At 41.7% G+C, this 26,788-nt stretch overlaps 1 protein-coding gene across 5 annotated transcripts; it reads left to right on the top strand.

Moving 5' to 3' along the window:
* Nucleotides 1-26,788, top strand: LOC131931954 (uncharacterized). Of its 5 annotated transcripts, none has more exons than XM_059288793.1 (4): nucleotides 9,599-9,756; nucleotides 14,354-14,589; nucleotides 23,202-23,359; nucleotides 23,959-26,788. In XM_059288793.1, the coding sequence occupies exons 2-4, from the start codon at nucleotides 14,549-14,551 to the stop codon at nucleotides 25,053-25,055; spliced, it is 1,296 nt and encodes a 431-aa protein (XP_059144776.1). In that variant the 5' UTR covers nucleotides 9,599-9,756; nucleotides 14,354-14,548; the 3' UTR covers nucleotides 25,056-26,788. The 5 variants fall into 5 exon arrangements, with proteins under 5 accessions (XP_059144777.1, XP_059144776.1, XP_059144775.1 ...); XM_059288792.1 differs by having other exon boundaries at nucleotides 14,349-14,589; XM_059288794.1 differs by lacking the exons at nucleotides 9,599-9,756; nucleotides 14,354-14,589 and adding an exon at nucleotides 1-120.

The raw sequence follows: 26,788 nt of genomic DNA, 5'->3' as shown, positions 1-26,788 counted from the left end.
ACCAGAACGATTCCTTCCAGGAACCGAACAGGTCCGAGTGATATTCAGATCCCCCCAGCGCTATCGAGGGGTAAGGAGTAGCCTAGCGATGCCGTTTAGGAGATGTGGCCTTGGATCACGGTTAGTTGTAGTGTGCTGTTCATTTGTTTAGTTGGGCTGTCGCTTTGTTTTAATTTGATGTCGCCTTGTTTCATTGGGTTGTAGATTAGCTTTAGTGTGCTGCTGTTTATTCTTAAAATAACACATTGTTAAAATGTTAATTGTAGTTGGTATTGCTAATTCGGCATGAATCCTAACCTCCAGTTTCTAATAAAACATTTTGCAGTTATGGTATTGATACTATACTTACAAGACAGTTTTTGGTTATAAATATGTAGCTGTTTTTTATAGTTGCTTCCCAAAGTGTTAGACTTTTAAGCTACCCGTATGTGTGACCTTCACGCTCAAAGAATACTTGACGTCTTTTGTAGACTTGTAATGTCAAGTTTACATTGATGTGAGCATGTAGTCATGTAATGTCAAGTTTACGTTGATGTGAGCATGTAGTCATGTAATGTCAAGTTTACGTTGATGTGAGCATGTAGTCATGTAATGTCAAGTTTACGTTGATGTGAGCATGACGTCCCCTCCAAACTCGACGTCCTCTCTTACCTCCCCGCTAGAGCTAAAGTAACGTCCTCTACTGACTCCCCACCAAAACCATCCTGACGTCTGCTTCTGACTCTCGGATAGACCCATCGTGACGCGAGATCCACTGACCAGCAGACGTAGCTAAGTGTATCAGTTCCAGCAGACGGTAAAGTATATCCGCAGACGATCATGGCCTGGAACACTTAGGACACACGATCAAACTGGTCATGATTCATACACACACCAGAAGTTACCCCCCACCCCCACTTCTCTTGTCCCACGGGACGAGGGATATTTCTGAGAGACGCTAAAGAGACCGAGAGTGGGAAGTAACTCAATGATTGGGTCTTGGGTTTTATCTTTTATCATCATGATAAAGCAAGTTCTTTTTATGGGGATACTGGGCGTCCGCGTTGTTTTTTAATGAGGGTTGGGTTATTTACTTTGGTAGCTATCATAATACTGTCCTCGCTTATTTAGCCTCTTGTAAATATGCGATCAGTTTGTTGGCGATTGTAAACGATGTATATTGATGGAGATAAATTAGCGTGAGTCTATCTGATGATGTTGTAGCTTGGTGTGGTCAGAAGTTGGACACCCAGTGTTTACTAATATCGTGGTTACCTTTGGGGTGTGTGCCTTAAGCTTTTGGTACCTGTATTGTATTGTGTTAGAGGAACGGTGCGCTGTGTGTAGCTAGCTGTGCGAGTTGGACACGTACACAAGTGTGTTAGTGTGTACGGACTGTGTACATGTCTCTGAACTACACCACTGGAGGTCGTTCGAAATCTTGACATAGGCTGAATTGGGTTACATCGGTCGTCCTGGGTTGGCAAATGTTGACTTGGGTTGACATAATAATGCTGACTTGGGTAGACATAATAATAATGACTTGGGGTTAACAGTAATGTTGACATAATAATGTTGACATGGGTTGACATAATAATGTTGACTTGGACTGACATAATAATGTTGTCTTGGGTTGACATCAGTTGACCTGGGGTGACATAGGCTGGCAGTTAGCTGACTTGAACAAGGTCAAGCTAACGTTGTAACCCACTTTCATATTTTCACTCATGAGATTGCCATGGTCTAGGCCTACGGCTTCAGCGGTTGTTGGTTTTTACACTGCACATCGTATTTATAATACACATCGTATTTACACTACATGTCGTATTTACACTACACATCGTATTTACACCAACACAATTCATATTAACAGTAACACCAGGAAATTAATACACCAGCCACATGTACAATACCACTAGTCATATTTACACTAACACCTACCGTATTTACACTAACACCAACCATATTTACACCAACACCATCCATACTTACACTTCCAATAGATCGACTATTCATTAATAAAACATAAGCTTGTAAATCCTACACCATATATTGCTAGATATATGTAGAGAATGTGTTTGTTGACATAAGTTTACTACAGTGAAACATTAGAATAGTATTCACTGTGTTGCCTCCATTGAATTCTAGGCTGTCCATAAATTTTGTTGAGGCCATCCCATGGGCCATGTTAATCAAGCCGACTTGTGGCCATCCTTAAAGTTTCCCCGTGGCCATCCTTAACGTTTCCCGTGGCCATCCTAAAAGTTTCCCCGAGGCCATCCTTAAAGTTTCCCCGAGGCCATCCTTAAAGTTTCCCCGTGGCCATCCTTAAAATCTTCCAAACAGAGTGTGACCATCCTCAAAGAACTTCCGCCCCTCCCATAACGGATTGATGCAATAAAAAAAATTGGAAGGTCGCAATATAAAACGTGACCAATCATGTCGTGGCGATATAAGAGTTCCGCAAGAAATTGCCACAGTGGGTGTATTACGAACACACACACACACATACACATGTACACACACGACCTCAGAAACACACCATCACGAAAACACAATCACACATACATATTGACAAGTATTCCCCGATGTAATGAAGACTATGAACACACATACATACACAATGCACACACGACCACACACACATACGACACACATTTATTTTATTTACACACACACACACGATCCCCCCCCCCCACACACACACACACGACCCACACAGACAAGTAGTTCCCCCTATCTGATGAAGGTTCGAGTTTCCTATCTCCAATTGTCAATAAAAAAAATCAATACAAGTCCCCTCGTCCTCTTCTACTTCTGACCTCTTGACCCCCACCCTTGTCCTGACCCCCACCCTTGTCCTGACCCCCACCCTTGTCCTGACCCCCACCCTTGTCCTGACCCCACCTTTCATGTTACCATGAACAGCCACTTGTCTCGACGCCCTATCCCCCCCCCCCTTCCACCCTTATCTCCCTAGCTTTCTCTACGTCACTAATCCAATATATGAGTCGACGAAGTATTTGACAAGAACCATAGCGCCGACTCATTCACTACATGACAACTCTAGATCTACATGGCCAAAGTTGTAGCATAGAGTTGTCTCCCACTAAATAACAACTCTAGATCTACATGGCCAGAGTTGTAACATAGAGTTGTCTCCCACTAAATAACAACTCTAGATCTACATGGCCAAAGTTGGAACATAGAGTTGTCTCCCACTAAATGACGTAGAACTCTAGATCTACATGGCCAGAGTTGTAACATAGAGTTGTCTCCCACTAAATGACGTAGAACTCTAGATCTACATGGCCAAAGTTGTAGCATAGAGTTGTCTCCCACTAAATAACAACTCTAGATCTACATGGCCAGAGTTGTAACATAGAGTTGTCTCCCACTAAATAACAACTCTAGATCTACATGGCCAAAGTTGGAACATAGAGTTGTCTCCCACTAAATGACGTAGAACTCTAGATCTACATGGCCAGAGTTGTAACATAGAGTTGTCTCCCACTAAATGACGTAGAACTCTAGATCTACATGGCTATAGTTGTAATATAGAGTTGTCTCCCACTAAATGACAACTCTAGATCTACATGGCCAGAGTTGTAACATAGAGTTGTCTCCCACTAAATGACAACTCTAGATCTACATGACCAGAGTTGTAACATAGAGTTGTCTCCCACTAAATGACAACTCTAGATCTACATGGCCAGAGTTGTAACATAGAGTTGAATAGAAAACAAACCCTTGCCGATAAGTCTTACACGACCGATATGGCGAGGGGTCTATTTTGATGAAGCTATAAATAGATCTAGGAAAGCTGTCGAATCTAATACATAAAAAAAATTGCTGATAGCGTCAGATATGTGTGTCCAAAATAGCGAGCAAATCTTTATAATAACCGTCGTATATTTTTTTATCTGAGGTCGGGTTATTTTATCTTATCTTTCTTTTCTCGTGTAAGAGCTAATACCCCCTCCCTCCCACCCCGCTCTATACACGGTCTATAGTTTAGTAGTAGATACGTTTGTGTGTACGGAGGGGGGATAATTATTTTAATCACTTCACTAATCTGTGTTGTTTGTACTTTCAGTTTACGGTACATTTTTATTTTTAAGTAGGTCCACGCACCAACCACACATCAACCACAGACTAATCACACACCAACCACAGAGCAACCACAGACTAACCACACACCAACCACAGACCAACCAGACACCAATCACACAACAATCACATACAGCAACCACAAACCAACCACTCACCAACCACACACCAACCACAAACCAACCACTCACCAACCATACACCCACCACACACCAACCACAAACCAACCACACACCAATCACACACCAACCACACACCAATCACACACCAACCACACACCAACCATACACCGACCACAGACCAACCACACACCAACTACAAACCAACCACACACCAATCACACACCAACCACACACCAACCATACACCAACCACACACCAACCATACACCGACCACAGACCAACCACACACCAACTACAAACCAACCACACACCAATCACACACCAACTACACACCAACCATACACCAACCACACACCAACCATACACCGACCACAGACCAACCACACACCAACCACACACCAACCACACACCAACCACACACCAACCACACACCAATCACACACCAACCACACACCAACCACACACCAACCACACACCAACCATACACCGACCACAGACCAACCACACACCAACTACACACCAACCACACACCAATCACACACCAACCACACACCAACCACACACCAACCACACACCAACCATACACCGACCACAGACCAACCACACTCCAACCACAAACCAACCACACACCAACCACACACCAACCACACACCAACTACAAACCAACCACACACCAACCACACACCAACCACACACCAACTACAAACCAACCACACACCAACCACACACCAATCACACACCAACCACACACCAACCGCAAACCAACCACACACCAACCACACACCAACCATACACCGACCACAGACCAACCACAAACCAATCACACATGAACCACACACCAACCGCAAACCAACCACACACCAATCATCATCTTTGTTGTATGTGATTATGGTGCACACATACACGACACAAAACGAAAGCTGTTTAGAGGGTTGTCTAAATGTAGAGATTTGACCCCCCCCCCCCCCCAATCCCACATACACATACAGTGTTATTTTTTTTTTCAAAAAAATTATGTTTGTGTCCGAATGTATTAAAGAATATTCTGAAAGCATCGATCCTATCCCCTGATACCGTAAAAAAAAATGCAACTTCAGCTATTGTGTATTAGGATCACGTGACAACCTCCGCGCCTCGTCGTCTGCTAGCTTTTCATTATTCACACCGAAACACCTGGCTAAGACCTGGGTTATGTCCCTTTGTTCTGTGGTGGTCTAAAAACAGGTCCACGCGCTGATACCATTGTGTGGCACGGTCCCCGTTGTTTGATGTTCTTTACGTCTATAGGCCTACACATGATTTTTTTTTATTAAGACTTGGTGTACTAGCTGGGGTGGTTATGAGAAGGATTTTGATCAAAACTTGTTACATAAGATAGTTTTTTGTTTTGTGCAGTTACAACTAGAAGTTCATGAGTAGCTGAATGTTTACAAGAATCACCCAATGTTACTGTTACATTCTATACTTATGTTTTCAAACTACACGCTATTTCGTTGTTCCACGGCATCAAGATTTTTAACCTTAATTATAATCACCTTTTCCCTCAAGGCAATAGTTTTAGCTCGACATAAGTTTATCTCTTGATATACGTGATATAGATATATCATTGCTGAGCAGCCCCCCCCCCCCACTCTCTCTCTCTCTCTCTCTCTTTCTCTCTCACAGAGTTATTCCCATAAACCTAATTCTTGACCCAAGACCTATCTTCATAGCCTAACCCTTACACCAGTTAAGTTTGGTTTAAATTGTAAAATTTAGTTGTTTAGCATCACTGAAGCCAAATGTTTTGGCCTAAATATAACCTTACATTATACGACTATAAAAACTTATGTAAACATAATGATTATTGCATTGTGTCACGTGATTTTATTAGAGCTTGATCCAAAAGTCAATTTTAATTAACTAACCATTGTTCTGAAAGTGTTTTGTTTATCGTGTTGGGGCTAGCCGTCTGGATTCCTTCAATGACTAAGTGGATTGCGGATAATTAAAATTGGACAAGGTGCGTGATTTCGATCCTACGCAATCAACTTCGGTTGGGAAATTGATGGGGAAAACACCAGTAAAATTGGGGAGCGTTCGCCACACATTCCAAACCCCCCAACTCCCATCTCAACACCCCCCCCCCCCTCCCCTCCCCTACACAGTCGGAGCGTGACGTGTACTACGTCGCGTGTCGCGAGAGGACAGGTGAAATTATATTGGTCGGTCACCGGGTCACACTGCGCATATCGGATGCGCTTGGCTATAAACAGCGCCTGTTACTAAAAATAGCTGGTCTAGTTTTTGAATTTTATTGTTTAGCTAGTGTGGACAGACGAGGACAAAAACGAAAGGCACGCGGGGCTTTGTTGGGAGTAGAGTCCCTTTGTTTGGCAACATGAAAGTAGGAGTTCACCTATTTATACACGGGGGGTTAGGCACTTTTTTTTATCCGTCATAAGGTACCTTTTCCGTTATAAGGTACCAATATGTCAACCATGGTTATGAGTGTACCTCTAAGTGAAGCGAAACAGTGCTTTATTTGGTTCGATAGCTGGGGACAGCAACCCATCTAGGAGAGAAAACTCCAAAATCAAACAACTGCTGCCTTGTAGCTTGTTTCTTGGATGGACAAAGCAATGGAAACAAATACTAAAGTCAAAGGCTTATATGACACGTAATACGTAATTATTGCAATAACGACATCACACCAGAGGCGTAGCGACCCTTCCCGGCGCCCGGGGACATACTTTCAATTTGGCGCCCCCCTCGGGAGCAAATTTTCGATTTGCACCCCCCCCCTCGAACTTTTCATTTGCACCCCCCCCCCCTCAAACTTTCGATTTGCACCCCCCTCGAACTTTTCATTTGCACCCCCCTCTCAAACTTTCGATTTGCACCCCCCCCCCCCTCGAACTTTTCTTTCCCCCCCCCCCCTCAAACTTTCGATTTGCACCCCCCCCTCGAACTTTTCATTTTCACCCCCCCCCCTCAAACTTTCAATTTGGCGCCCCCCCTAAGGTCGGCGCCCGGGGACATATGTCCCCCCCCCCCCCCCGCCCCCCCCTCGCTACGCCTCTGCATCACACACTCATAGGGAAGGGGGGAGAGTTTATACTTGTGATGGTCTAGAGTCGGGAGGGGTGGTCGTCTACATGGCATGACGTCATTTACGATCTCTTTTTTGTCGTTGTTACTGGAAAATGACTTCTATTAGCCAAATAGTATATTGTGACTAGTGTAATTTAAGAAATATGTGTGTCTTACTACAGCTAGACATTAGAAACTTCATTGATGTTGCTTCTTATGGAGAGTATTATAGTATTTCCAGTTTTTATTTCCAGTAACGTGTTTACTGTGGGGGAATGGGGGTCACTGTTAAAGATGGCGCCCATGTGCCAGTGATATCTGCATGCCGAAAATAGTAGCAAGGTTGAAAAAAGTTCCAAAACTAGCACCAATGGCTAATTAATTAAGTCATTTGGTAATAAAGTTCCTTGTTCGCCTTAATATGCCACCATTAAGTTCCACTTCACATAAGGTGACCGGGGGGGGGGGGGGGGGGTGATGAAGCAAAATTCATTATTTCCTTTCATCACCGCCTAATTGGCGTCATAACTTAATGTTAATTAATCATTAGCCGCGGTAGAAAACAATGTATACAATAATTAAGTTTGATATTGTTTTTGTTTACCTTGCCATCTACCTGTACCAGGTACCAGCATCTGTGTGTTGTGGCACCTAACCAAGTCACTTAGCACACTATTTATAACACAGTGGAACCTCCTTGGTCACCGAACGTTTACCCCTCCCCCCCCCCCTCCCTTATCAATTGTTTCAGTTAATGAAAAAATCTGGACAGTTGTTTTGTTTTGTATTGGTGAGCGAACGTGTAATAGCTGCGTCCTAACTCACTCCCCCCCCCCCCCCCCCCCCCCCCCCCCGAAAGAATTCGGTTAACGATGCCCGTCTCGGAACGGATTAACTCATTAACCGAGGCGCCCCTGACCACCATTCACCCTCTGTCTCTTTCTTTTCCTCCCCCCCCCCCCCCCAAAAAAAAAACAAAAAAAAAACATGCGCATGTCAGCCAAATCTGTTCTTACCTGGTCCGATGCTTGCTGTGTGCCTGTCAACTTAATAAACGTCATGCACGAAACATGCACCTCTGTTTTTAAAAAATAATCTAGTGTAAATATTGTCTTCTTATGTAGATAGTTGTATGGCCGGTGTGTATTCGTATGGCGTATGAAGATGTCAACGGGAAGCTAAGTTAAAGCTTTTGGTGTTGTATGACTTCTTGAGTCAGCTGACTTACGAATCAGTCATCTTACGAAGTCGTATGACTTATGAAAAGGTACGCCTTCTAAAAGAGCTGACTTAAGGAGAACACTTCTCATATGTGCAGGTATAACTAGAAGTTCAGAGTAGCTCAACTGAGTGGATACATTCATGACTTGGGCTTGTATCGTCTAGAAAGTCTAGATGTACGAGCTCGTGTTAAATTAAACAATCACGCCTTGACATTTGTCTAGCCCCCCGCCCCCCTCCCCCATTGTATACAAGATAGCATGTGTTTATGATGGCGTGTTATAATGCCAGAAATAAAGTATGTTGTCACACACACATATTTAAATAAATATAACATGACAGAAATACGAACCGTTGTTTTAGCTTGCACTTTTAGTTGAAAGCTTTATGGGAGCTGTTAGCTAGACACGGTGACACAATGGAGATGACCTGTGCGGGTCACCGGAAAAATGTGTGAGGACCGCTGACTATTACTGTTGGCGCCATGTACCTACCATTTAGCTGAAGAAATAAACAAGTACATAGCTGTGATGTTTGTCACAGTGTTGGGGGTGCTACAAGAAAACATTGCTACCTGCTGCGTCATTCTCCTATGTCTTACTTACTAAAACGTGTGAATATAACCTTATAATTAAAGGACAACTACAATCACAGCTGACGTTTCGACACTAGTTATTCATCACCACTCGGCAGTATGAAAAACGCCATCGCTGAGATTTGTGCTGACGAATAGCGTATTGTTAACTAAGCTTAAACTCTAATTTTAACACTTTCTCATTTAAAACTTTCGTTAGACATTGGCCTTTTTCCGGTTAACATTTCGCCAACGTGACATGTTCGGAAATATATATATTTCAAAGTAAATCGACACCATCCAATCCCACTTTTTAAGATAACCACATTATAAATCACAGTGTTCCTTTCAAAAGGATCAATGTAAACAAAATAAAGTGTGTGAAGGCAGTGAACACGTTGCTATGTTGGGTGTGACGCCGCCCCCCACCCCAGACGAGTTCAGTAGGAGGCAGGCTAGGATTGCCCTCGACCGTCTGAGTCATACGGCCTCGTTTCATCCGTGTTGTCGAACTGTCAAACGTTGTGTGGGGGGACGTGTTTGTTCTCTGTCGTCTGCTCGCATTGTGGACAGGACGTGTGTCTGCTGCCAGCTGTGTTTCCTCGCCTGGACTCCGCTGCTCACCTTCTAGCTGTGTGTGTGTGCCCGTGTTCAAATATATGTCGTCCGTTATTTTTAGTGAGTCTAAATTCAAATATTCATAGTTTATTAAATTCAAATTTTTAACTAAGTAGAAATGTTCTAGGTTTAGATAAGTGGTTAGAGTTGAGATTATAGATTAATAGTTTAATATAGGTGTAACAGTAACGTTAGAATGGAATCGATGCAGTGTAGTCTTGAAATATATTTCGGTGAAGTTTGTGTGTTGTGCCGATGTGCGCCATCAGTTCCCCAGCTGGGCTTAGATCTAGCGGCTTCGATCGATTTCTTGTCCCGTGGCCTCGATTTGGCTCCAGCGTGAGTAGTGTTTTACTGTGGTCAGAATCACACACGATATGCGCGTGTTGAGTTATTCGACTGACACACACGTGTACAGCCGCAGGCTATAGTTTTAGTTTAATAACGAAACGTTTATGTCATTTTCTGAAATTCTCTCATGGTTGGTTAAATAGGTTGATGTTTTTAAAAGGCGTAGATTCTGTATGTAGATCTAGGATTTAAATTATGTTTGTTGATACAATGGACCCATGTGTTGAACTGCGCCAGATACTGGAATGTCATGGAAATTTGAAACGATGATTGCGGCTTGTCTTGTGATTGACGTGACCCCAAGTAAAAGTTCATGCTTGGCCTCATCCGCCGTACAGCTGATGCAATCGTTCGTAGTTCATTTGCATAAAGTAGCACGATTGTTTACCTTTCGATGAAACTTCAGCCTTTTCATAACGTTTGATGACTGCGGATAAACATTTAGTCTAGCTTCGTATACAGGGCAGGTTAAAAAAAAAGTCTATTGAGAAAAGGTTAAAGATTTCAGTGCTGTTTTTTTAACCCGTGACCTTTGAGGATTGGTTCAAACGTGTCTATTTTTAGTCGTGACCCAATTATTTTGTTATGGTATTTTCTCTTGGAGAAATCTAGGTCAAATATCAAACCAAATGATCTCAACAAAGAAACGTTTCGTCTAGGTCAGGGGTCTCCAAACTACAGCCCGCGGGCCGGATGCGGCCCGCGAGGTCCTCTTATCCGGCCCGCGGAGATCATTTTGTCCACGGAAAAAAACGTTTGTTGGTGATGGCTGAGGAACTTTGCCCAGAAAAATCAAAGACATGCCTGGAAGAAACTGGCCCCCGAACTGAAATTTGATAGTTAATGCGGCCCTCGGACTGAAAAGTTTGGAGACCCCTGGTCTAGGTCGAATCTCCATTTGAAGAAACTCAACAAAGAACTATTTTCGTCGTTCAAATTCCCCAACACATTTTTGGGAATTTGTACGGGTCGTGTTGTTTTGAACAGTTCGTGAATTCTATTCAATTCTAAGATCTTGTTGTTCCTAGAATATGTATGTTGCACAACTACGTTTTTTTTTTTAAAAAGGAGTCTTGCATCAGTCAGGTTAACTTCTTGGAGTCATGGAGAGTGGTTCTATTTTGATATGCCTTTTAACCCACTGTTAACATTTTGAAATATACTATTTTTGTAGATTTGTTTTTAATAAAATGAACATCGTTTGATTTTTTTAAACGGGTGAGCCCATTTATTTATTTAGACTGTTTAGACCGTGGAAGTTGATTTAAGGCTCTTAAGATATCCATGTTACTTTAAAGATAGAATTAAAATAATTTTTAATTTTTTCTTTATATTATCAACTGCTTGATGAATAGGATGGTAACAGTTAATGTACTGCTAGATGTATAGAGGGATGTACTTATTACTGTAAACTGCTAATGTATAGAGGGATATCTATTACTGTAAACTGCTAATGTATAGAGGGATATCTATTACTGTAAACAGCTAGAGGTATAGAGAGATGGTACATGTTACTGTAAACTGCTAATGTATAGAGGGTTTTGTATTACTGTAAACTGCTCGATGTATAGAGGGATGGTACCTGTTACTGTAAACTGCTAGGGGTATATAGGGATGGTACCTATTACTGTAGTAACCTTCACATGCAACGAACACCACAACATTCACCGATGCAACAAACCACGCTAGCAATAAACACCATACCAATAATCATAACAACAAACTTGACAGCACCATAGCAACCACCACAACAACATTAGCAATAAATTACATACCCCTATGTTATTCAATCGAGGCTTACAAAAAGTGTCGTTTCTTTTTTGCGAAAATATATTTTTTTCAATCAATAAATATATTTCTAGTTACGGACAATTGTTTATCAATACGCAAATCAATAGTGGCATGTATTTGAAAAAAACTTTACATTAAAAAAACATTTGGTCGTTTACTGAGAAAAAAAATCTGGCTATACACCGCCTTTCCCCCTCTCCCCGAATCCCTATAATAACTCATGCATACAAAGTCGCCTTGAAATTAACATGACACAGGCTGTATGGCCCCACAGTTTGCGTGAAATCAACCCTGTATAGACCAGCAAGATATAAATTGACTTTTTTCTACTGTCGTAAATTATTGTGTCAGATCGAAGTCAATAACAGACAGGCTTATTCTTGATCGAACTTAGATATTCGTTTATTTTCCTGTTGCTAGGCGATGACGTCAGTCCGGCGTCACTCGAGTCGATATCTCGATAGTTCGGGGTCTATTTTTGTCTTTGTCTAGTCTAGAAATGATGGGGAAGGAAATTACAAAATTCGATTCCCGTCTGCAACAACAGCAGGGCTTAGCCCATCTTGCTGTTGGTTGTAGCCCATATTTATTCTAGTGCTATTGTTCTTAGCCCATTTTGGCATTGGTGCTATTGGTTTTAGCCCATATTTATTCTAGTGCTATTGTTCTTAGCCCATTTTGGCATTGGTGCTGTTGGTTTTAGCCCATATTTATTCTAGTGCTAATGTTCTTAGCCCATCTTGCTGTTGGTTGTAGCCCATATTTATTCTAGTGCTATTGTTCTTAGCCCATCTTGCTGTTGGTTTTTAGCCCATATTTATTCTAGTGCTATTGTTCTTAGCCCATCTTGGCATTGGTTTTAGCCCATATTTATTCTAGTGCTATTGTTCTTAGCCCATCTTGCCCGTGGTGATGTCGTTCTTAGCCTATCTTGGCATTGGAGCTTTTGGTTTTAATCCATCTTGCCTGTGATGCTGTCGTTCGTATCCCATCTTTGGTGTGCTTCTGTAAATATCAGCATAACTTTGCACCCCGTCCTTGTAGCGCTTGTGTAATTTTTTGCCCATATTTGCAGTGCTCCTTGGCTAGTTTGCTATTTTACTTTCTTAGCTCATATAATGTCTATACCGCATTTTACAACGACGCCTATATACTAAATTACAGACCAACATAATAAAACCACAAACGAAATTCTCCGCGCACATAGGTATCACATCTGTGAACTAGTTTCACTATGAAATACAAGTCTAGTCACGAGTGAAGGCTATTCGGGCATACAGTCATTTTGATTCCTTGGTTGTTTTAAAAATAGATTTTTAGATATTTCTTTTGTTACACTTTGCGCGAACAGGGGTTGACTTTGAATGGACCGGATTTTATCGGAAAATTCGGTCCATTATTGAAGCTAAAAATCGGTGGACGATACGCTCTATTTAAAAAAATCGGTATTGATCTAGATTTAGTGATACCCCATGAATGGTCGTTCCGAAATCGATACCGAGAACAGCAGGTGTAAATCTGGGCGACTTTGTCACGTGAGTGATCGCCCCTATAATCAGACGTGATTTGACATTGCTGCCTCGACCGTTGCGGGACGTACACCAGACACGTATGCTTCACACCTGCACGCTTCTCAAAGTTTGTTTTCACGGCCCCTGTCGGAAGCAGACGATGTTTACATGCGGTAGGCTGCGGTGGTTCTGTAGTTCACCGGTGTGGCTGAGTGTTTTTTTCGTGTGGTCAGATTTTTCGGACGTTGTTGCACGTGTTGTCTAGACGAGACGCGTCGCCGCATTCGTTGTTCTAGTTTGGTGTTAGGTTCGTGGATTTGCTCTGTTGGTTTTATGCTGCGATTGTTACTGTTAGTCTTCTGCTTAGCTTTTGGTCTCCTAACGGATAGTTTACCGTGTTTAAAAAAAAATCTTTTGTTTTTAGTATTGCCATTGTTTTCTTTACGAAAGACTGATTGGTTTAGGATTGGTGCCGCTATTGAAACGCGTGCAACAATGAGTTTAACTGTGTTTAACGGTGCGTTTGCTTCATCGTGAAATTTTTATGGTCTAAACTTAAGTGCTCGATATGTTTTTAGTGTATTGTTGAACATCGGGTTAACCTTTACCGGATGACACAGGTCAGCTAAACCTTCCTTGGTGGTTAAACTTCAGCTCAGCCCATCCTGATTAACCCTTCGCTGGCAGTTAATCTTTTAATTTGCTAACCACTGGTTTACCGCTGACCAGATAATCCATCACAGTTAGTATATCGTAGCCCGGCATAAAGAACGTGCCAGTGTTTTATCTGCCTGATTCTATAGAGTCGTGTGTATTCTACTTCAATAGCTAGAGTAAAAAACCAAGCTTATGATACTGACCTTGTTTATTTTTAAACCTGTACTTAGGCACACAAAATCTACTGCGTGTTAGCCTAGACCTAGACCTAGAAGATTAGACATCTAGCATCTAAGCGGTGGCCGTTCGCAAATTTTAAGTCTTTTTTTTCTCTCTGTACAGTTTAGACTAGTTTTTGCTGTGGTTAACTAAATTTTTACACAAGTGAAAATAACATTAAAAAAAACAACAAGAAATAGAAACTCGTGAGTCTAGCTAGATCTCTAGAGTGTTGGAACACTGTGGTGACAGAATAACAACAAACATTAATAAGTTTTGAAGAAACATTTTTTACTGTGTGACGCCCCCAGAAGACAGACACAATGTTTAAATTGGCACCTTTCGCCAACCGCCGACGTAAAAGGTAATGCATTTTCTTCCATTTCACACATAAATTACTTTTTAAGTCATTCTGAGTGCTGTGTGCTTTTAAGTTTACTTGTAATATTTGGGATTTGTTTTTTCTTTTTTGCTACACCATTTAATATCGTCATTCAGTGCAGTTTCCGACGATTTCACACCAACCTCCCCTTCCCTCTCCTATACTCCACGTTTCCGTCCCGTCCCGTCACCCCGTCATAGATAATAGCCATTACTTTTGCAGCACCCCCTCCCTCCAGATTAACAAAGTTTAACACTCATTACACCTCCTTACCCCAACCCCACCACTCCACCCCCAACCTCACGTATCCAGATTAACCAAGTTTTAACACCTTCCACATTTCGTACGTTTTCTGCACTCCCATGCACAAATTAACCCCACTCCCTAATTCCCTTCCACACATAACAATAACAGTATCCTCTTCAGAAATACACATTCCTCACATAACACCCCTTAAGAAATATTACCCTCTTCCACACACACTGTCTCTCCCCCAACACCTACCCCCCCCCTCCAAAAACTTTGATGTCTGTTTAGTCGCCCCTGTACCCCCCCCCCCCCCCCACTCCCATCAGCTGTCTGTTACCCAACGTCCAGCCCATGAAATCTCAGAATGTCTGTTTGGTTCCTCCAACAACCCCCCCCCCATCAGCTGTCCATGTTACCCAACGCCCAGCCCATGCCATCTAAGAATGTCTGTTTAGTCCCCCCCCCTCCCTACATCAACTGTCCATGTTACCCAACCTCCAGCCCATGCAATCTAAGAATGTCTGTTTAGTCCCCCCCCCCTCCCTACATCAACTGTCCATGTTACCCAACCTCCAGCCCATGAAATCTAAGAATGTCTGTTTGGTCCCAACATTTGTGACATGTCTATATTTAGACGTGTCCAACCTGTCAACATCTAAATAGACACGAGATTCCTCATCCCCGTCTGGGCCTGTTTTTGTACAAGGTCGTGACGTCAAGCACACAAAAAAAAAATTAATTAGCTTTGTCCACGTCCTTTGATCATTCTGTTTTAATGAGTCATGTCCACATTATATTTTCATGAGTGGTGTCCACATCCTCAAATTATATTTTAATGGTCTTTTTTTTTTCCTTCGTGCTTTGATTTAATTTTTATCTGTGTACACTCCTTTTATTAATTTGACTTTTTATTCATTCGAATCATTAATATGAAATCATGCATCATTTTTCCTTATGAAGTTAAGGACGTCTTTTTATGCTCTCCTTTCTCTATAGTCTTCTCCCGTACTAGTTCGCTTTTCGTGTAGTATGAATCTTTACAACTATATTTTAATGTCAAACCCAAGTTAATTAGCCATCGACATAAGAGCGGATTAGAATTCGGTGACTTTATAACGAGCTGTTTTAGTTCACAAGGTACAGTTTTTAGGAACCATCATGGATCCCTTGAAAACAGGCCACGTGTCTGTAGTTCATTAACCAGCTCTTTCCTACTCTCCATTGCATGTGTGAATGTCTTTAGTCATGTCTGTAGACAGACGTGAAGCTCACGATGACACACGATACAGCCATCTTATGCTTGCTTGTGTTAAGTAACCAAATCATACGTGTGTTATGCTTGTTGGGTTGCCATACAACTTCATACACGCGTGGCTCACGCTGCAACATAAACTGGACAGCCGTATGTGTCCACAGGCTGGACAGCCCTGTTTGTCCAGACACCGGACAGCCCTGTTTATCCAGGCACTGGACAGTCCTGTTTGTTCACACACTAGACAGCCCTGTTTATTCAGACACAGAACAGCCCTGTATCAGCTAATAAAACCACACCAAGATAACCAGTTGCAGCATGACTGTCACGAGACTTCACGTCGGCTGACAGCTCTGATATCCCCACCCCTGCCTCTACCCTCCACCCCCAGGTTTTTTTCTTCACGCTCCGATGATCTCTACCCCCCCCCCCCCCACACACACACACAAACGTGATCCCCTCTCACGCCTGTCCTTGAAACGACTTGTGCAAGAAAAAAATTGAAAAGAATAGTTTCTTTATGTTTGAACTTGAATTCTGCATAGAATTTATTGACGGGAGAACTTAATCACTGCTGGTGGAGAATGGAAGAAGTGGGCGGAGGCAGTTCGTGGTGGGGATAGTTGGAGATACAGTCACTCATTTATGCTGAAGTTTTGAGTTATGGAATTAATTGCATGTCTTAAAGCAGCTGTTTAAAAAAAAACAACCTTTCCAACAGTATCTTCCTACAGCCGAATACATTACCTATCACCCCCAGCTTGCCTCGTAATAAAAGCTTAGCTCGAAACTTCGAGTGACCGCACAGACAGTGAAGCAACAGACGAGAGAAGCATCATAGAAACAAAAACATTCCATAAATAGATAGCATATCATACGTCTTTTTAAAACGAGTACCCGGAGACGAAACATTTTACACAAATTCACTTTAATTATATCAATATATTTTTAATTATGTAGATTGTATGTTTCTGTAAACTGTTCCACCCCCCCCCCCCCCCCCCCCAGCACTGGTCCGAGTCTCCCTAAACAGGTTCATCTCCCTGTGAACCCCTGGCTTAAATGTATAGATGTTGGGGTAATTACACCAACCGCCCATGTATACAGTGACGACTCCTTGTATGTCTAGCAACTTTGGAAGTTGTTTATGTGACCTGCTCATGCATGACGAATCCTCCCCAACTGCCATCTCTTCCCTACTCCCCCCCCCCCCACTAGTCTCGTGAACGGGGTTTCTACACTGTTGTTGTGTCACTGCTGCGGTTGGTCTGGTCACGTGACACCACGGACACGGCTCACCAAACACCTCACGTTTCGATGGCTCTCAAAGCGTATCGATGCTGTGGTCAAGTAGCACTAGGATATCGATGTAATCGGTGTATTCTGACTGGTATCGATGCTGTTGTCGTGTAGCACTAGGATATCAATGTAATCGGTGTATTCTGGCCGTTATCGATACTTTGGTGCGGTATCGTTTAGACTACTAAAGCGTGAGGTAAGGTGGCAATTAGATTAAAGATAATCCCAAGCTCTCTCTTTGACGTCCGCCTGGGACCTCTAGTGTAGATAAATCAGATCTAACGAGCTTCAGCTAGATTTAAGTTTGGCGTTTCTTTTCTACTCACCCCCCCCCAAACCCGCACTAATTTCAGGACTTCAAACTGTATTGTTTGGGTTGGAAGTTACACGTCCTGGTAGTTTAAACTGAATACCTTTAGTTACCTGATACTACCTGGCTAAAACTGAATACCTTTAGTTACCTGATATTACCTGGCTAAAACTCAATACCTTTAGTTACCTGATATTACCTGGCTAAAACTGAATACCTTTGTTACCTGATACTAACAGGCTAAAACTGAATACCTTTGGTTACCTGATACTAACAGGCTAAAACTGAATACCTTTAGTTACCTGATACTAACAGGCTAAAACTGAATACCTTTAGTTACCTGATATTACCTAGCTAAAACTCAATACCTTTAGTTACCTGATATTACCTGGCTAAAACTGAATACCTTTGTTACCTGATACTAACAGGCTAAAACTGAATACCTTTAGTTACCTGATATTACCTGGCTAAAACTGAATACCTTCAGTCACCTTGAGTGTAAAACATTTACCTGTGTGTAAGAAATGTAACCGTTCCCTCCGTAAACCACCACACGTGTACATGTTTACATCTGGCCATCTTGTTTCTAAACAATTAGCGTTGTCATAGCAACTTGAAGCCTTGAATCCCTTAGGCATCCTTCAACCCCCCCCCCCCCCCCCCCCGCATTCCCCGCCCCCTTCAGCTATTGTTCCCCGGTTAAAAACAGTGGATAGATGTAGGCTATAAAAACTGTAAGCAGCTGATTGGGTAAACAAAGTGTTTAGATATCAGCTGTGGAGTTGATGTCATGTGACCAGACTACGCCCCACCCACCCCCTGATGATGTATCTGTGTGTAATCTCAGCGCATTGTGTTGTTTTGTTCATTTAAAACAAAAGACGTTCAGATTAATGGGGGTTAATTTTAATGGGAAACAGAGGAAATTAGATGAACGAGTGTTTTTTTTTTTTTGTTGAAGTAAAGGGAACAATAGCACGCAGGGAGAGAAAAGAATGGCAAACAGAAAGGGAGATAACTTTGCATAAGTTGCATAAACAAGGGAAGTCACAAACGATATCATCACCAACACACTAGAGTAGCTTTCCTCATACCAGTTACGGTCATCAACATCAAAGGGACATTATACAACATACAATAGGACTTACTTCATTATACATTAGCTGAACAAAAGCAGTACTTTGCATGGCACATTTGTCAGATTTCTATAGCAGGGGAAGTAATCGAGCAAATTAGCCGTTGTTTGCGAGGCATGCCATTTGATGCAACAGGTTCATTCCATGCGTTGAATTGACTCAGGAAACACTAGGTTGAAACCTTGACCTTTCATTAAAATGTCGTTCACTCGGCATTGTCTACTCACCGTCCAATCATGCAAGTCCCTATGTTGGCGGAGTGCTGTTTACAAGGTAGTTGGGGGGGGGGGGGGGAGGGGCGTACACGTTTGAAACAGCTTTCTAATGTATGCGACGTGCGTCACTATCGATCACTCAGCTATTCACTCGCGAAAATTGATTGAATTGTTGCGTCCGTGACTGGGGCGGGTTTTTTCTCTCGTGGTTTACTACACATGTTGGTTGCTTCCCTTGTTTTTTACTAGTCTTGGTTGCTTCCCTTGTTTGTTACTACACATGTTGGTTGCTTCCCTTGTTGGTACTACAGTCTTGGTTGCTTCCCTTGTTGGTACTATAGTCTTGGTTGCTTCCCTTGTTGGTACTAGTCTTGGTTGCTTCCCTTGTTGGTACTACAGTCTTGGTTGCTTCCCTTGTTGGTACTACACATGTTGGTTGCTTCCCTTGTTTGTTACTAGTCTTGGTTGCTTCCCTTGTTTGTTACTACACATGTTGGTTGCTTCCCTTGTTTGTTACTACACATGTTGGTTGCTTCCCTTGTTTGTTACTAGTCTTTGTTGCTTCCCTTTGAAACTGCGTCCCTTTTTTTGTGTTCATAATAAGTAAAACATGATCAAGAGGTTATGGAGTTAGGTCATGCTGTTATTGTTAACTTTGGTTGTACACACAAACCTACATCACGTGACTGTGACAACGATGGGTTTTAGTTTCTCCCCCTTATTTAACCATCAAACGTCCATGTTCTGTGCAATAACAAACTCTGTGACACAAAGTGGTACTTGTGTCTGCATCAATGGTCGCTTATATCTGAATCAAGTGCTCACTTCACTTGCGCCTGCATTATTTGACAGCCTTTATGCTAATTAAGTCACTGATAATTAGTCGAAGGACAAGCCTCATTAAGAAAAATGTTTTAAATATATTTTAGTGGGGATGGGGGTGAGTTTGGTTTGTTTTGTTGTATGTAGGATGTGTAAGATGGAGTAGTAAGCTCTGTTGTATGTAGGCTATGTAAGAGAGTGTAGTAAGCTCTGTGGTTATAAGAAAAGTATGGGCCCAGTGTACGTGTTACGATTTAATGATGGCGCACTAATGAGACCCACTCTCATCACTAGGTTTAATTAGATCGCCGGAGGGAGAGGTATATTTTAACTTGAAATCCTGGTAGACATTTCCCCCGAAATCCTTTACAATCTATCAAAACTGTACCAGGCTGGAAGTGGTGTTAAGTAGTTGTTTTTTTTTTTTTTTTTTTTTTTTTTTTTTTTTTGACCATGTGAATTGTAAACCTAAAAAATATTTCTTTCGCAAAATAAAATTTAAAAAAATAAATAAAATAAAACAGAAAAGAAAAACATTACTTAATGAATTCCACAGTTCATTAACAGTTTAGACGCCTATTGTAGCGTTGGGGTCATTCTTAAAAACGTCAAGCTGTTTGTTTTTTGTGTAAAGCACCCCCCATCCCATTTAAATGTTCTTTAGAAACTCTAATTTCGGTCAATAAAATTATTTCCTTCAACAGAGGGTTTAATGACTAACAACACATATAGCTCCATTGTTAGCTGGCTAGGATAATTTTGACAACTCTTATTTCTGTTGTTACTATTAATTTTAAAATAGCTGCCTAAACAATTCATTTTAAAAATTACGTTTTAATTCCGTCCCACCCCAAAACGGTGACATCATGTTTAAACGACCCCCCCCCCCTTACACTAGTAGCCTATAATTATCATAGGCACCCTTCACGCCCACCTAATTGTAATACAAACTAACAATCAACCCATTAACTTATCCTGCTGTAGCCTATAGCCTATAAAAAAACAACTCAACATTGTTTTATAATCTCTACCCAAATAGTTTGGTAAACTTTCCCTAACTCATATAGGCCTAGCCCTAGCCTTTAGGCCGTCAACTCTAGACAATGTTGATATTTTTGAAGTGCATTGTGTTATCCCTTCTTTTATTGGCTAATACTAGACATACGTCTTGGGTAAATATTAACGCGAATCTGATTGGCTTACGCGTGTAAACACACACAAAAACGACGCTCTACTCACCGAAGGAGCACATTGTTCGGGACGGTTTTTTTTTGCTCTGTGTGCTGATCGTGCGCACAAAAACACCACGTGACCCGTGTCGTCTGCGACACAATGTGGGGTTATAATCTCAGATGATTGCTACTTACAAGTCTAAGGGGGTTTCACCGTAGTATCAAGCCATCAGAAGGGGTCAGGGTTAACCCCTGTGTTTACCGCTGTTGTTTGCGAGGCTGTCAGACAGCAAGGGCAGCAAGCGATGAGCTGTCACGGTATTTTTACAGCGCTGTTTCAGGAGGCGTGTTTGCCCTGTGGGTGAGTTGTCAATAAGTTCAAAGGTCAATTTTCGCATGGCTTTTTTGTTTTTTAACTTTACGCGTTACATTTAAGCCAAGTTTGTTTAGTAACCACCGCTGATTTTTATTTTATTTCAAATATAGATTATCCCCAATGGCCTGTAGGTTTTAATTTCCAAGGCAATAAAATTTGGCAAGAAAACAGCTCACATCACTATGATTAACATTATAAACCTAGTTGGCTATAATTTCAGCCCGTCATTTTTTAACTACTGACCCAGCACCTACTTATGTTAGATTTACATTATAAAGAAGTTCACACTGAAATTGAAGCAAAGAACAGGCTATGTTTCTTATTAGGTCTGTGTTGGGTTAATTAGTCCTTCGCTAATCTGTTCCGAGACTAACAGGGAAGTATTATATAACCAAGATTAATTTCCTGTTGCACGGACCCCACTCGTGTTAACAAAACCCATATTGTATGTGAAGGTTCCCCTGGGCCGTAGTTAACCCTAATCCAAACAAAGCATGGAGTATGATTAATGAGTAGGCCAACATTTCACTTTGAAAACTACCAGACCAGGAATTGAAAAAAGGACCCCCCCCCCTTTTTCCTTCCCCCCCCCCCCCCCTCTAAACCATGAATGTTATATATAATCACCCCCGTTGTACGTGTTGACCTAATTTAAGAAGTTAACAGCTGTAATGACGTGGGCGGAATGTCATAGCCGCATCAATAAAACTTGGACTGGATAGTTATTTACATAAGCCCGGCTCAAAATTAGTAGCAGTCTAACTATCACAAAGAAGATCTAAATATATACTTTGAGTAACGGATTAATGAGGGTTAGACAACGAATGTTACATAGCGCACACCTGGTTATTGCATGTCCTATTCTGTTCTATTTATGGGATACAATTAGATAATGATGCCGTCCATTTGTTGGATAGTGTGGCCGTCTAGTTGCCCTGTTCATTATATGTATGACCGTCCATTGATTTGTTCATTATGTGTGACCGTCCAATGACCAATTCATCATGTTTGACCGTCCTTTCCGATACCTATTTAAACAATGTGCTAAATACTGCGGCCAATAGTGTGTGGCCGTCCAATAGTGTTTGGCCGTCCAATAGTGTGTGGCCGTCCAAAAGTGTGCGGCCGTCCACAAGTGTGTGGGGGGCTTTTACTGTATGGCCGTCCAATAGTGCGTGGCCGTCCACTGTGTGGCTCCTGTAGGCTGCTTGCTATAACTAGTATTGCCTTCTTCTTGTCCACTGAAAATTACGTAGTGTATCCACTGGTGTTTTTGTAGTACGTTCTCCTGATAAGTTAGTTGTTCCCTTTTTATTTCTGTGTAATGTTTACCCATATTGATTACTCCCTGGGATAAAATAACTATGAATTTGTAAACTTGGTATCAAAATGTGTTTTTTGTCATCACATGATGGGATAAAACAACAGGACACTACCAAACCTTCCTTCTAGTCTTAGTTGTTTCTTTGTTGTTTTTTTTTTTGTTTTTACTTATGCATAGTGTTGTATTGACAGTTTTGGCTGTAGAAAACTTGGCTCGTGCTGAGTGTAGGTTAATATTTTGTACTGCTGGCTACGTTGTCAGGGGTTGGCGGCACTGTGGCGATGTATTCGAGCTGACAGCCTATGTTATTTGATTAGGTTCAGTGAAAAGTACATGGTGTTATGGTGTTTTGTTTCAAATGTATTTATAAGTTCAATCTTTATTTTTGATGTTTGAAATGGACTGTTTGTAAAGTAATGTTACTGTTATATTTTTTCAGGGCATGTAGAATGGGGGCGGAGGAATCCAGGAACGGCAACTATGGGTTGATGTGTGCCAGTGCTGTAGTTGCCAACTTGAACAAGCAGGTTCAGAGTGCTCGCCCCTGGTCTCTGCTGCACCAGTGTTCGCTGGATCAGTGGAACAATGGACATGGAGGTGAGGAGGGGTGGTGGTGGTGCAGGTGGACGTGTGGGTGAATGTGGGGATGGTGTTGTGGGTGGATGTAACAGGTCGTGTGGGCAGGTTTGGTCTTGTGGGTGTAACAGGTCGTGTGGATGTAGCTGGGCATGTGGGTGGATGTCAATGGGTGAATGTAACAGGTCGTTGTGGGTGGATGTCAATGGGTGGATGTCAATGGGTGGATGTAACAGGTCGTTGTGGGTGGATGTCAATGGGTGGATGTAACAGGTCGTTGTGGGTGGATGTCAATGGGTGGATGTAACAGGTCGTTGTGGGTGGATGTCAATGGGTGGATGTCAATGGGTGGATGTAACAGGTCGTTGTGGGTGGATGTCAATGGGTGGATGTAACAGGTCGTTGTGGGTGGATGTCAATGGGTGGATGTCAATGGGTGGATGTAACAGGTCGTTGTGGGTGGATGTGGGCATGTGGATGTTACAAATTGACCAAGGTAGTCACTACCTTAGATGTGACTTTGGGTATCGACTTGGTCAAGAATTTATGCTACACTTTATAAAAATTAAAATATTTTTCTGAAGCCATTTTTTTATGAAAAATATTTTCCATTCTCCCAGTGGCTGCAGCCTTCTCAGAAACGACCTTGACCTGCAATGGTGTTGTTTTCAAGGACTGCAGCCCGTCCTTCTGTATCAACAGGCAGGGGCTGCTGAACGTCAACAAATCAGAGCCCTTCTTCAGCTTCAGGAGGAAGAGCAAGTTCACCAAGATGGCCGAGCACTTTGAGTACAACCACATCCCAGCCCACCTCTCCTCCATCCAGAACTTCCACGTCAACAGCGTCCTCTGCTGCCAGGGTCAGACGGTCATCCTCCATCTTGTCCGCAACCTCATGACCCAGTTTGGGCTCATAGATTTGAAAGCCAACAAATTTCTGGGCATCTTCGGTAACCAGAGGGTGGAGTTTGTCAACGAGGCCCTGAGGGGGGAGATCTCACCGGATGGATCCCTGTGTCTGATCAAAATGCCGACAACTCGTATTGGCGCCACAGGTTTTGTTTTCCAGCTGTACAAGCTGAGCACTAAAGAGCTGCTGTCTGAGATCAGCGTTGCCTACAACCACGCCCTGTTTGTCTTCGACCCCAGATTCAGCACCTCCAGAATAGCCGTGACCAGTTTCAGTGAAAACGAGGACAATAGCTTAAGCCTGATTCGGATGCCGAGTTGGGAGGTCATGACGACCAATTCCAGAGTGGATGACTTCAACTCTAGTCTAAACCCTAACCTGAAGGACTTGAAGTACTCCAGGGACGGCCATCTTATCTTTGCTGTCATGATCACCAGCGGCTGCCATTGTAAGGAGAAAAAGGCCAGGAAGTGCCAGCCAATTGATGTCAGTATCTACGTGTTTGACGGGGACTCGGCCCAGACCCTCCACTGTATACAGTACCACCGCTACGCCTGTGGCCAGCACTCTTGCCTAGTCAACTACATGCCTGTTTTATCCGAATGCGGCAGCCGTATGGCCATCGTCCTTAACGATTTAGAAACCCCCATAGACCACGTACAGATCTACAAGCTCCCAGTGCGAGGGAGTCTCCAGAACAGGTGTCGCGTGCGTATACTCAACACGTTCCCGCCTGAGACAATCAAGCACCTGCCACTGCCCCGCAAGCTGATCAGCTACCTGGGATTCCAGCCAGATTACTTATGATGAAGTCTTGCATTAGACTGACACCACTCCGCCTACATGCTCACAACCCCCGTCTTCAGAGCTGCTTCTGGTACCCACGCAGCCAACGCACTTGGTCCTGCTCTGTTTTCAAGGCATCCTGCTGATGATCCTACCCTCACGGGGGTGTGTTTTAATTATACATTGCATAACAGCTTCAGCCGTATATTACCACAGTGTATAATCCGCACGCTAACATGGTTTTGATGGCTATCCTAATGGCCTGAGGTTTGTCGTTATTTAACGTGTGATGGCCATGCTTATGGCCTAAGGTTTGTCGTTGTTCAAAGTATGTCTTTCAACTGTTGATGTTACATGCTAATACATTGAAAAGCTCATCAGCTCATTATCACTCCTCCTCCTAATTCTCTGACAACAGACAAAAGTTGTCTGCCTTGATGTGTATTGTATTGCTGGGGTTTTGTTGTTGCTAGGAGACTTGTGGCTTACGTCAAGCCAGTAAACGAGGCGGCCAGCTGTACCTTCAGCCATGTCGTTGTTGTCAAATAATTGTTGCTTGCTCATGTTATTGCCATCATTGAGACAATATAGAGATACTGTGTTACTTCAAGTCTTGCCAAGAGTTTACCTTTGATTTCATCATCTTTTTGTAAATAACAATTCTAACTTGAATTGCTAAAGTTCACATTTTTTTCTGGATCAAAAACAAGCAATCAGTAATGTTTATAATCTCTAATTAAATATAATTTTCAGACTTAAAATGGAATTATAATCAATTTGGAAATCTTAATTTAACTTAAAATATTAAATTCATAATTCAATTTATTTATTGTTTTGGCAAATCTAACATTCAAATGAAAGAAAAGATTTAAATTACTATTTGTTTTGCAAGCAATCTTTTGAAAGATATTTTTCCTAATTGATATTTGTACATGTAATTTCTATCTACTTATGTTGTGGAATTACACTAATTTTATATATTTAAAAAATGTGTATTCAAACCAAATATTCATGTAACATTATAACTAGTGTGTTGCAATAGTAGGTTAACATATTCAGTATTAGAAATGTTCATATATTGTGTATCGCCCACTTTATTTTATTTATTCTTCACTGGAAACTATTACATTCATTGAAAGATTAAGGAATTTTTGTTTTAAAGTTTGGTTCATCTATTTTACTACAGCTTGTAAGCTTTTTCATTTTATCCTACTCAGTGCCATAAAAGCAGAATTACTATTTTTGAATAATATACTTTCATATATCTTTAATATCGAGTACTAAAAACCTATTCAACTTTAAGAAAATGAACAGTTTAATTGTGTTTGTATTTATTAGGAGCTGGACATATTTAAAACAAAAATCTATCAGAAATTTTTAATGAAATCTCGTGTAAAAAAAAATTTCATTCAATAAAGTTCAAATTGTGCTATAAGGAGCTTATTGTTTTTACTTTTTCTTTTTATATTTATTTACTTTAATATTATGAATGACAAGATTTACTGTCAAGAAAAAAATGAAAGCAAGCTGGGCTTGTTAATGTGGTCTGCTTATCAACTAAGCTAATTATTAATTTGTAGATTGAGTGTCCTAGCTACTAATGTTATTATATTTGTTTCATATAATTTTTAAGGTAGTGGAACTGGTGCTTCCAATTGTAGGACAGGACATTTGTTTAACTTCTTTAATTCTTTGGTTGCTAAAAAAAACTGCTGATTGATGCCTAATCTGGGCTGTTTTTTTTTTTTGGTTTT

Source organism: Physella acuta, unplaced genomic scaffold (genome assembly GCF_028476545.2).
Source record: "Physella acuta isolate Inbredline_101_S28 unplaced genomic scaffold, ASM2847654v3 ptg002064l, whole genome shotgun sequence".
Lineage (NCBI taxonomy): Eukaryota > Metazoa > Mollusca > Gastropoda > Physidae > Physella > Physella acuta.
Note: the sequence above shows the minus strand (reverse complement) of the source record. Positions and strands in the feature narration are given on the sequence as shown.

Coding starts and splice junctions, on each gene's coding strand:
- LOC131931954 (XM_059288791.1), top strand. CDS start 21,368: ATGAGCTGTCACGGTATTTTTACAGCGCTGTTTCAGGAGGCGTGTTTG. Junction 21,424..23,201: donor GAGGCGTGTTTGCCCTGTGG/GTGAGTTGTCAA, acceptor ATATTTTTTCAG/GGCATGTAGAATGGGGGCGG. Junction 23,360..23,958: donor GTGGAACAATGGACATGGAG/GTGAGGAGGGGT, acceptor CCATTCTCCCAG/TGGCTGCAGCCTTCTCAGAA.